Below are 13040 nucleotides of genomic sequence, written 5' to 3' on the forward strand. Positions count from 1 at the left end.
AACTGATTGAATCAAAGGCTAAGAGAATTTTTAAAGTATTGATAATATGCAGAGGAAGAAATGAACCTTGAATTAAAAAGTTTTATAAATAGGCGTGTCTTAGCCTTTAGATTTGCATGTTACATGTTTATGAAAATGAGTTAAGTTAAATCAGCCTTGAATTCAGATCTAAGAATTTCTAAAGTACTGTTAAAGCTTTTAACTTTGTATCTTATACACAACAAACTGTAGTGCAGAAACAAATTTTTGTCAGAGATGGGAAGTGGGGTTAGCAGGAATTTGTTCTACACTTTCTCTGTTTTAGTTTATTTTAACTGGTTGCCAGAAAGACTGTTGCAGGCTAGTATTTTCTTCTGCTTGTCCCAGATACCTTGTCTAAATTCTCTTAAGACATGGAAAGCTGCATCTTAATACTCTACATATATTGAAAGAATACAGTGCATGCACAAAAGATTTCATTTAACTATGGCTTTCTTCTTATTTCCTTATTTTGGCAGGTTTATTTGTGTTTCCTATCTATTGCCTTTGTAAAAAGCAGAGGAAGAGGTCACGGACAGGTATGCCCTGGTAAGGACAGGCCATACTCACCTGAACTAAGCTGGTCCTGCAAGGGCTATACACGGTTTGTGCTACAGAGCAATACAGTTCTGGTAACAGCATCACAGCCACCGCCCTGGAAGAAAAGTGGGGGATCTCCTGTCGTCTTCCCTCAGCTGAAACACTACTGCAGACCAGAAAGCCTCTTTGCTCTGGTGCACTCTGAACAAGATGGGCCCCCTGACTGCTGCTTTTTAAATGTTTTTTTATTATTATTGTTATTATTATTATTATTACTTTGGAGGGTTGGTTTTTGTTTTGAAGATTTAAGTCTAAGTTTCTGAACTAGACAATCAAAGTCTGTATTGTAGCCACAACTCTACTACCGATTTGGCCTGTGAAGAAAGCGTTTGACTGCTAATGTGCTCCGTTTAACTTCAGTGTTGGCCTTTAAGGGGGAAATGCTTAGAAGTGTTTGGACTCTTACTGTACACTGAGCATACTACTTTTGGTATTAAAAACTACTTCTGTAAATAACTTCCATCACACAGCATTCTGTTCAGCATACCAAAACCCCGTCACATGCCAGAACATGACAGCTGGTTATCTTCTGAGTCGTCCTACTAGCAAGCAAGAGTGTAGATCACATTTGTGCGGCATGGATTGCCACAGCCAAATAATAGTGCCTCAAAAAGAAACATTACTATTATTATTATTACTATTATTGAAATTCAGTAATACTTATAAATATGCTGATTGGATTTGCTTTCATATTTATTTTTTTGACAGTCCAATAATATTGATTGGGAGGGGTGACGAATTTGTTAGAGGAGTACACCATTTTGAAGTTTTCTCAGTACAAAAAAAGATTTGAAGGGATTAGATAACAAGAAGTAACTAGAGATAGAACAGGCCACTGATATCCACTGAAATGTGACACAATGTGCAAGGAAACATGTTTGCAGGGAAGCTGGAAACCTGCTCTTCTGTTCTGACTTGACATATAGTACAAATGCTACACACTAGTTTTGTGAAGATTGACTTGGTGGAATTTTGTAACCTAAATAGCATGTATGTTTGTTTTATAAGCAGTCTGCATAAGTCTTAGAGGATCTACTGATGTCTCTTCAGGAAAATTTGTGAATTTTGAGTAAGGGAAGGGATCGCGAATTGTTAGGAGACCGTTTCACTTTTTTTCTCTGCTTCCAGTGTTGCTGCTCTTGGTGCATTATAGATCTGAAGAGAATAGTGATCTGTGCTCTCTTTTCCTAAATTCAGGTAACCACTGTTTGTCACTGGACCTTTTTCTTGGCATGTCACCATCAGAGCAATGTAATTCAGAGTCAAGAATCAGCTAAGAGTTTTTTCGTTTCTAGTCACAATCCAAATTTATCATACAAATAAACCTGAAAGAAAATAGAATAAAGTAAATTTGTGTGAGCAGAACACTGATACACTAAAGAGAGGAAATGAATAAGAGAAATATCTACTTTGTACTTTAAAAAAAAAAAAAAAAAAGTTGATCTTGAAGACTAGATTTGTACTGTGAAGGTACTTTTTTTGAGTGTTTGAAGATACATATATATGTGTGTGTGTGTGTATGTGTGGGAGATGGGGAAGCAGGAAGATGAGTAATGTCCTAAGTGTACAGACCTCAAAATTTAGGCTCACAAACAGCATATCTTTTGAGAGGATGTACTTTGCACCACTTTCTCTGAAAATTTATTATTAAATCTGAATCTATTTGTAACTTTCCCAAGTAAATAGTCTGCTTCCCCACCAGCATAATACTCTGTTATCGTAAGATATTCACTTTGACTTCAAAGCCTCAGTGGAAGAAACTGATAATTTTAGTTACCTGGAAACACAAATATCAGCTTACTGTAGATGGCTAGTATGTGTGTTTTCAGACAACTTCTGGTTTGTTTTCCTGTTTGTTTTTGTGTGTGTGTGTTTTTTTTTTTTTTTTTTCCGTTGTTAAAACAGTGCATACAAGCACACTGTGGAAGTCAACAGTACTTAATTTTTCCATTTGAATTGAAGGGCATGTTGACCCTGTTGTCCTATCAATAGAAACAGTATCTTTCTAAGACTTGCATATTAAGCTAGGAAGCAATGACATTTAGAGGTAAAGTTCAAATACTATTCTCAATGCAAATGCACCTGCTAATTAGATTTCTTCTGTGACACATCAATTTTCTATTTGTGTTCTACCTGCAGGTTGGAAGCTGCCTTAAAATCAAGTCTTGTTTTTGAGTGTGTTTTCTGAGGCTGTACATATCAGTTGTCTTTGGCTTACTCAGGGATTCTTATTCCTTTCTTTAAATGTCAAATAATGAAGATATTTTTGTATTATTTAGCAAACCTTCAGACCTCAGAGAGTGAGAGATGCATATATATATACATATATATAAAAATAAAAAATAGATTTGGTTTTGCAATGCAGTCTGTAATATGGTGTCAAACTATTCCACTTGAGAATATTTTAGTACTTGAGATTATCTGTAACTAACTATTCAGTAGACTAATTTCCTTTGTTTTCCTGTTTCTTTATAAATATGAGAAATACTATCGTCTTAGCTATTTTCTCTGCTGTTTGCTATTTTCACAGTTTCCGTGAGTTCAGTAAAATCAGAAATTAAGATGCTAGAATAAAGAGCATAAAGGGAAGATAATAGATCTGCATTTATTTTACATTCAACAGCATGTCATTGTGAGTGAAGGGAAAGGCATATACATCTCAGCTCCTACATTATCATTTCACCTAGGCCATTTTGATTTTATCAGAACAAGCTAAATCAAAGTGAAATATTTATTCATTTTTAATACATTGCAGAACTAGGCATCTTTTGAGAGGATGAGAGTATAATCTTGCTTTCTCTGGGGGGAAAAATAAATAGGAATGACTGTATTTGGTTTTGCTTTTCTCTGTAGATGAGGGGGAAAAAAAATCAGGATCTAGGCAGAGTGGGAATATAGAAGTCTTTCTATCCATATGAAAGTTTACCCATTTGAACAGTACACAAACCAGAATTTTTCATTCAATAAAATGTTAGCTTTTAAACAGCTATTCTCATCTTGTAGGAAATCTTACAGACATCAAAGTCATGCCATTTATTTTACAATCATTAATCGGTAAGTTTTAAGGAAATGGGATCAGCTTAGCTGTAAGGAATTTCAGGGATGTTTTCTACTACCTAAAGCTGTTTGGTTTTCTGTAGCTGTACACTTAAGAAGCCATCAGACTGTTCTACTGTCTTTGTTAGCAGGAAACTTCATCAGACAGTCAAATTAACATGTTAAGGCAGATTACACATTACTTTATGCTGAACTGTTTTCACTATATTCAAGACTATTTATTCTGCTGAGAAGTTCTTGCTCACCAATATCCATATTCCAATTAAGTGCTTAAATCCATTCAGCATTAGCCTTATTTCTAGACTGCCTGCAAATCATTATGCTCACATACTGAGGCTTTTTTGCACTTGTGCTGCAGAAGCTGGGTGCTCTGGGCTCAGGGGAGCTCCTCTGGCATCTGCTGGGCCAGGACTGTAGCACATGCCAGTTGCAAGGGGAATGCTTTGGGTTCAACCTGTCTTTTCATTGCCTCTCCCTACATTTGGAAAACCCCTTTGAAGGTCACTGGTGCTGCTAGTAATGTTTCCTGACAAGTCCAGCCTGGATGGAGGCCCTGAGCTTCAACAGCACTGGCCTTCCGTGTGGTGTAGGGCATGCATGACCTTTCTCTGCCGTCTTTGTGGGAGCCATCAGTAATTCACAGCAATTAGTGCCCCAAATGACTGTCTTGCTCTTGGTCTGCAGAGGAGACTTATGTACCAAGAGTTGCGTTAGCCATGTGTCACACTACCCTTTCATGTACCTTATGTCTTCAAGCTAAGCACCTGATTCTAGGTCAGCTATTTTCAGTTCAATGCAGAAACATTTTTGTTGCTAGAGCCCCTTACAGTTTAGTAGTACAGTTTTCAGTCATGCATTCAAACTGGACACTCTAGGTATATGCTCTGTATGTCCAGTATATGTGCATGGCCAAATAAATGTTTGTGTGCATGCTTCTTGAGTTCTGTTTTTTCAAGGTATCTTTTACTTCATTTCTACACTTAGGCTCTTGAGGAAGTTTCATCAGTTGGGTCAAGTTTCAGGGCTGCTCAACCATATCTATGGCTGGATGATTTTTCCTGCTGCAGCTTCTCAGAATATAGTTACGTGTATTTGCAGAGGTCATCCAGTTAGTCACTGGAAAATAATTGTTTATTTCCTTCTTGTAAATCTATTTGCAGGTAAGAGTAGGAAACAAAGACTACAAGCAAGAGGCAGGAGTTGAATTCAGTGCTTTGGCTGACCTATCAGTCTTAGTTCTGCAGAAAAAAAACTGTTACTTTTCAATTCTCATTGCCTTTATTATATAGCAGTACACTCATTTTTCAAATGTCATTAAAATACAGTGCACTTTGATCTATTATCTTCCTCAGGGGCAGTGCAAATGTGTATGGAAGAGAGGATTTTGCATTTGTTTTTGATGTTACTAATGCTTGCATCATAACTCTTCTTGGTATGATAGCTTTTTTGTTTGTTTGTTTGTTAATTTACATCTAGTTATTGGTTCTGAAAGTTTGATCAATGTGAAGTTTTACTTAATAAAAAATATTAATTTGTAGGGACTACTGCCAATTCCACTAGAGAGTATTTAGGATTGCTGTAAGGTGTTCCTTTTAGCCAGAGAGCTTTCTGTTCTTCTGAAGATTGCCTTAGTCTGTGTGATGTTCAGTGGTGGGTAGGAGAGACAATGATTCTGCCAGAGGATAAAAATTTTCCAGTGATTGAATGGTTTCTCAGTTAGATCTGAGTAACTGTTTCGTGTTCAATGGCCAAATAGGCTGAGCTGTGTTTTTTTTTGTTTGTTTGTTTTATTTAGTTGTGGCGGTTTGTTTCCTGAGCAGACCTTGCATCATTCATAATTCTTGGTATGATAATAATTGTGTGGTGCGAAGTAGTGGATGAGAACCATGGATATATATACAGATTTATAATCTGTATTAGTCTTCTGTTAATTTTGCTGATGGAAAGAATCCCATGTGAGGAAATTACTAGAGATTTTTGTTTCTTCTAATTTTGCAGCCTTCTACTTACAGTGGGTCAGCTCTTAATATCAGCCATAGCCCCATTAAACCAGGCAGGTTATATCCATTTCTATGCCAGCACAGAACTGGCCCAAAATACTTTGATATTCCAAAAATATTTCAGTGTTCCAAAATACTAGAAAGTGTGTTGGCAGCCATTGTTGATAAGCATTGTTCAGCAACTTGAAATCTGTTTTATTTCTGAAGAAGTGCAAACTATGGTAATGACCATTCTCTCACTTGCAGAGTAATACTACTAGTGTTGTCTAATAAGTGCAGGAGATAGCAGGACATAGGAAAGATTTCACAAACAGTATTCTTATTCAAGTAAATTCTATTGCCAATGAATACAAGCTTTTAGTATAAGAGACCTTAATGCTTTGAGTCACCAATAACATAAGAAACACCCCCCACAGGCAGCATTAAACATTTTAAAATTCTGCTGCCTTCAGTGTAACAGATGTTAACACATAGTAGGAATTGGAGTTACAGATGTTTAATATTTCTCAGACTTAACACAAATTTGAGAAAGACGGCACGTATTTAAAAAATTAAATTGCTGGTATGTCTGGCTTCTGCTACTGTTAGATGAAAAAACAGCCACACCTTGATTCAAAGTCAAGACTAGTGGTGTTTTCACTGCTGAAGCTGACACAACACCCACAAACTTTTTTAAAATAAAAATCCACAAACTAACAAATACATAAGATTATAACTTCTTAGCTGTTTCTTCCTTATTCTGTACATATGGGCTCAGGATCTATACACTCTCTCTCCAGTAAGGAGTGGAGTGCTCATACTAGGCAATTAATCACTGATGCTCTTAGCCAGACAGTAAAACACCATAACGTAGGAAAATGAAATCGGTGCATGCTCTGATTTCAAAGGTGAACATTTGTAGTAAGCTTTAGTTATTTAGTCCCTATTTAAAAATAAATACATAAATTTCTAAACATAATTCCAACTGTTTACATCTAAATATATCTTCCTTTAATAAAAATAAGGAACAGGTGTAATAGTAATTAGTTTAAATATGCAGAAGAAACTTTTTTGGAGCTTACTTGGCTTATCAAAATGAAATGTAGATCTGAAGTGTGTTGTATGGATCACAGAAGAGGAGAAAGTTATTGCATTAAAAATGGATTTTTTGCATAAAAATTGATTTTGCACATACCTATTTGAACATTGTTGCATGCTAGCCCCATTCAACCTTTATCTTGCTGAAAACTTGGCAAACTGAAAACAGTGTTGTGATTTTATCCTTCTGTTACTAACTGATCATGATATTAATAACACAATGACACATTTACCTTATGTTTAGAATGTTTAGGTGGTGTAAGTAGATTTTCAATCTGTCCACATATTTTAAACCTGCCTTGTAAAAGTGCTGATGCAGTCAATAAACTTATTTTGTATTTGTTACCATGGAGGCAGTCAAACACTGGAATAGGTATTTCTGGAGAGGTGGTTGATGTCCCAAGCATGTCAGTGTTCAAGAGACATTTGAACATGCCCAGTGACATGATTTAACTTTTGGTTAGCCTTGAAGTCATCAGGCAGTTGCTCTTGATGATATCTGTAAGCCCCTTCCTACTGAACTGTTCTATTCTTATGCAAGCTGTGGGTAAACAGATGAATTCAGTCCTTAGTCACTGTCTTTTTGCATTAAAAAATGCACAGTAAAGCGTTCATATCGATTTACATTATGCTACTTCATGTCCAGAAACTGCAAGGACAGAGTAGATGTTCCGTTTCACTGCTTACCATCTCATAACGAAATGTTTACTATATTTCCATTTATTATACGCTTTATTTTTAATGTTCTCCTTTTACTTCTAAATTTCATAATTTGAAACTGATTTGTGAAAATAGCCACAGACAAAATTGGATTTTGGTAAATGATCATGTAACAAGTAGTTTAAGTAGGATTTTGCTGAGGTATACCAGGAAAAGATTCTCTGTTGTATTTAACTTACTTAAATGCAAACTGCTGAAATTTGTTTCTCCTTAGGGCTAGAAAGTTTTGCATTTTTTAAATTTAATTAGACTGCCTTTTCTGTTACATAACTAACCATCTGAGCCCAAATAAATTTTTTTAAGGTATTTACTGAAATATATTTTGCCTGTGGTAGAGATGAGAATAAATAATAGAGAAGAAGAAAAACGATCTATGTTTCTGAGAAGGTTGTCAAATCTGAGCTTCATCTTAATTGAGAAGTCAATGAGAAATCTGTCCTGTCCCATCTCTTTTTATATATCTTAATGTGAAGAATTCCCCTTAAAATAAGGTTAATTTGAATGCCGGGAGTCAGGGGTAGTTAAACAATAGATCATTTTTAGTTGAGGTGCTTCTGGCACAAGTAGAATGCTGGACAAATAATCCAGATTCATTAAGAAAGGAATTTTTAATTCCACATTTGGGCTATATAAAATCTGTATGCATTAGCGATCAGAACTTTCTGCATGACTAAGAGTAAAGCTATGAAAACTGGAGGCAGGCAATATCCATATAATCAACACTTGAATTCCAGTATTGTGTTTTGTGTGAGAAAAATGTTATACGTGTAAGTGCCTTATTGCTTGAAACAAAGGAAAGGTGTTCTCTACCCTCCCCCTGATAGAGCAATATGGGGATTTCTGTTAAGTAGTCCTACGTGCAGACATGTTAAGCCAAACTAAGTACTGCTTTGCTTAGAAGGTTGAAGAACATTGTTAGTGAACAAGTTATTTTTTTTAAGAATGGCAAACTTAATCTAGCATTATTTTAATCTGCTGATTTTGATCTGCTGATCTTCATCTCATTTCAGAAATATTTTTTTCTAACTTCCTATTCATCTTCAGACTTCTGCAGAAATGCATCTTATATGTGTTGTCAGAATGAGTTTGGTCTTCCAGCGTACTCAGCTAGGAGTTTTCAACCACTAAAAAGAACATGTGTCTGTTTGGAAAAGAGACTTCAACTGAAGTTAAGTTACACCAGAGCCTTGAGTATGTGTAACCTCAAACTCCAAGGCTCTAATGGGCCCTGTTCACAGCACTCTGTGCACTGTGGCTAGGTTGGGGTTTGGAGCAGTTTAACAGCATTTCAGTGGTATCCAACTTGAACTAATGTATCCTGTTCATACAAGTTTGTAATTCCTCTGGAGCGGATACCTTGATGGGCCAAACCATCAAGGGAGGTCAATGGAGCAGCTCTTGGATCTATGCCTTGCCCTTCATTACCAGATGATCTGGAAAAACAGCATGTTCAGATACATTACCATGTTCAGATACCTTCAAAATGTCTATTGTAGGGTGGTGTTGGTTTTTTTTCTAGGATTACTTTCCCAGAGGTCAGTGGGATTTTGCCTTTGTGATCTAGATTTTCTAAAAGGATCTGCTTTTTTTTTTTTTTTAACCAACATTGCTCCCACTTTTTTGTCCATCTATTTGAAATCAGGTGCCAATAATAAGCTACTCTAAAATTATCCTGAGTTATATGAAATTCTGTTATGAATTAGCTTAGGAAGAAAAGAAGTTGGAGCTACAAAATGTTAGTTATTGGAAGGAAATTGACAGCTGGTAACTGGTGAGGGTTGGATGAAAAATGATGTTTAAAAAGTATTTATCATGGATTCATAATCATAAAATGGTTTCACTGTGTTCAGTTTACTCCACTAAGAGTTTGTGAAGGAGAAAAAGAAATGAAGATAATCATCTCATCTTCTAGGACCTTTTCTCCTGAAATTCATGAGTTTTGTTTTTTGTTTTTGTTTTTTTTAGAACAGTAGAAGAGGCCTTTTTCCCCCATGGAGTACTTAATTAGTAATATGGCTGTCACTTAGAGCGTTATTTCTTCATTAAGCATCATACATGAGTGCTTAATCAGGATTCAGCTTACAAATCTGAAGTTTTTGGTGATAGGTAATTTGATTTAGTGTCATACTGAATAAAATTTTAAGTGAATTATCACGATATCTTAGTAGCTTTTATTTCAGTAGTATCTCCAGCTACTAGGCATTAACTCATTCTATAACCCACTGAATAGGAGGCACCATGTATCAAAGTATGTCATTACTGTCAAGAGTTACTGTTTATTTTCAGAAGTTATTTCCTTGAATGTCATTCTGCTTTCTTAAAACCAGCAGGCACAGAACCAAAATGCTGTTAATTTTTTTCTGTTACCCGTCTTTTGCTTTTAGCTGATAACTATATTTGTTGCATAGTATAGCAACAATGGTCTTCATGCTAAAATTTGACAAAGATGTTCAGTATTCCTGGGCAATATTTTACAAATAATTAATGTTCAAGTTGGTATTTTAAATTTATACCAATAACCACTATTGAGTATGCTACCTTTGTGGCTGCTTCATTTTGTGTCAATGTTTTGTAAGGATCATTTTTTTGCTACCCTCTTCAGAGTGCCTTTTAATTTAGGAGGTCTAGAGACAACTCACTGAAGTCTTCTGTTGAATCTGCCATAGTAATGTCTGATTTTAAACTTGTCCTGATGAATGTATAATTAAAATCCTGTTCTTTAAAAAGCTGTAATGACACAGGTTGTATATGCACATGTACATGCATGGATACAAGGGAAGATGTTCTGCCAATGTTTGTCCTGCTGGACAGGACCTTTTGAAAGTAAGTGAATTTTTTAACAGTTTATTTTCAAAATGTTACCTCACTAGTATTCAGTAGTAGGTATGTCTCTGTACTGCTTCACTTTGCTAAATACAATCACATTCATGGTAGGCAGTTTAATTTAAAAGGCTATGCGATGAATCTGGTGTCTGTTTTGAGAGTGAAGTTCGTAAGTCAAAACTTGCGGTACTTCATTTATTTTCAAGGCATTCCTTTCACTTAGACTGATATCCTGATCCCCTGTTATTAACAAACTTAAGAAGTGCTTCCCCATGATGAAATGGAAGAATGTCAAGTAGCATTTGAATGCACTCCACCTGTCTTAGAGCTAACATTCAGAAATTGGGGGGAGGGGGGAGGCAGGGGTGCATTTAATGAAATGTGGGAAGACGTGTATTGTAGAGTTCATTCACTTGCACACAAGGGGTTTCACAATGTCATCTAGTAATGTCTACCTAATAAAGTTTTGAAAAAGGGAAAAAAAAAAAAAAAAGCTGTCTGAATGTTTCACTGTTTTTCTCCAAACAATTGTATGCATGAATGTTAGTCAGCCAACTCCAAGGAGTCCTGATTAAATCTATGATCTTATGATTATTATGTAATCATTTTTTTTAAATATATTGAAAGACATACTTCAGAATATGTCTTCACACTGTATTACAGTCACGTTAATATTTGTCTGTTTTAAAATTTGAAGTTAAATCAGAGGTAAAAATTACTGTCATTAATATTTTATGTAAAAAAAAAAAAAAAAAAAAAAAGCTAGTTGTTGTCATCCATGTGCTCCTGGTTTCATTTTTTAAAGCAAATTAATATACACATAAAATTTTACCTTCCTGTGAAGCATATTTTAGCATAAAACAACCTAATAAAAATGAGGAAAAAAATACCATAATCCAATTTTCCGATTCCCTTGTAGGACCACTTTCTAAGCTCTATTGTTCAGTGACAGTCTTTTAGGTAAAGTGGTCTTTACTGTAGCTAGCCATAAACTTGAAATGTGGGCTATTAATTGAACCAGGTGTTGTTCTCAGAAAAGGAACTGGTCTTAGTTTCCGTGCTAGTGAACTGACAATACTAATGTGAAGTTTTGCCTAATGTGTTGGGCATTTTTAAACACTTTTTAAAATAGAATTTACATGTTCATGCACAGGCAGACAGGCAGCAGACAAGGTACCACACTCCTCTACACTTTGTTTCTGTAGGATGCAAAGCTGGAGAGAAGATAATGGGGGCGGGGGGATCACTGGAGTGAAATACACTCCAGCTTGAGGTACATGCTAGGTGCCTCTTGGCAATGATTAATCTGTCTGCTTTCTCTCTAAGCCCCTCCAAAACAGCCCAGACTTGCAACCAAATGTCAAGGGCATCATACTTGAGATTCTTTATCTGCAGGAATTTTAGCGTGCAATCTACAGCAATGAAAGGATGGTCAGGAGTCCAAGCGAAGTAATATTCCTACAGCTGAAACTGAAGTTAGACTTAATTCTCATTTGCAGTCTCAAACTGTTTGACAAGAGACAGAAAAGCAGGTTTTGATTATAAATCTGATACTTCTCTAATAGGTCAAATTTGCTCTCCAGAAATTATAGAAACGCAGCCATAACTTTAGATACTTCCCGTCCAATGATTGACAAGTACTTTTGTGGGTGCTTCAAATAGTGAGTAAAGGAAATAGATGTGTAATGATAATGAATAGATTTATACCTACTTGTAAGAAATTACATTTATTAATAATTAAATTAACATTCAAAAAACTTTGAATAAATCCATTTGAATTTGTCACGTGTTTGCTTAGTACTTTGGTTTTAGCAGCACAAACAGGCACTGATGTGTTGGAATGTAGGACACGTGAAATACTGGTTAATGAGAACAGAATTAAAAAGAAGAATTAGCAGCCCCATGGGTAAAATTGTCATGCTTTGGAAAAACCAACATCCTCATCAACCTATCAAGTTTATTTGGCAGGGTCAGTAAGTATGCATTTAAGTCATCTTGTTTATATACCCTATTTGGATTTCTAAAATTCTTTGTTGGAGTTCCTCAAATGAAACTAAGTAGATGTGGGCTAGAGAAGAGGATCTCATGTGGACATCATATTGTCAGAAGACAAACAGGGCAGGAGTAAGTAGCTCTTGCAGTGAAGGAGGATGTCAATTAAATTCTGCAGAGATCTCTGCTTGGATTTGGCTCTCAAATACATTTGTAAAGCAATCTGAAGAAAGGGGCAAGTGGTGGGGTAACAAAATGCTGATGACTAAGAGAGTAAAGATGAGAGAAATGATTGACAATGCTTTTTGACAACAGTGAAGTAGAGGAAGGCTTGTCACCACTGAAATGACACAACTGATACATAATTATGATTGTATGAAATGGCTCTGTATTTGAGTGTAGCAGCAAAGATAAAGTCCTGACAGTATTCCTTTATCAGGTGAACTAGGAAACATCAAATGAGTCTAGCAGGAGTTGTTAAAAAGAAAAGATCAGTCTTTATGCAAACAGCAAAAGACTGACGGAATTTTGTACATGTTGACATGGACAGCATAACAAGTTATAACAGAAATCTGTCGCAAGTCACTGACTGTACAGATATCAATTTTTGACTTGAGTGTTTGGGGGCCTGGACAGGAGCGTTCAGTTGTGTTAACTCGCATGCTTTCCCAGACATCTAGTTTTGCTGTCAGAGGTAGGATGTTGAGCTCCCTGGAGCCTTGATCCGGCCTAGTATTTCTAGATCATTCTGTT

The 13040-nt window shown here is 35.9% G+C and overlaps 1 protein-coding gene across 2 annotated transcripts in view; it reads left to right on the plus strand.

Annotated features, from left to right (window-relative positions):
* The window catches only part of RNF217 (ring finger protein 217), a 62455-nt gene extending 49678 nt beyond the window's left edge, over positions 1-12777 (plus strand). Inside the window, exons 6-7 of one of the 2 annotated variants that reach the window (XR_014317077.1) lie at positions 498-1815; positions 2758-12777. Coding sequence is in view for 1 of the 2 variants with exons in the window: in XM_082755598.1 (XP_082611724.1) it covers positions 498-571 (74 nt within the window). In the remaining variant the exon portion in view is untranslated. Of the gene's footprint in view, positions 1-497 lie in introns of both variants that reach the window. The other variant, XM_082755598.1, reaches the window with a different exon arrangement.
* The last annotated feature ends 263 nt before the right edge of the window (positions 12778-13040 follow it).

Source organism: Aythya marila (assembly GCF_965140915.1).
Source record: "Aythya marila genome assembly, chromosome: 3".
NCBI lineage: Eukaryota > Metazoa > Chordata > Aves > Anseriformes > Anatidae > Aythya > Aythya marila.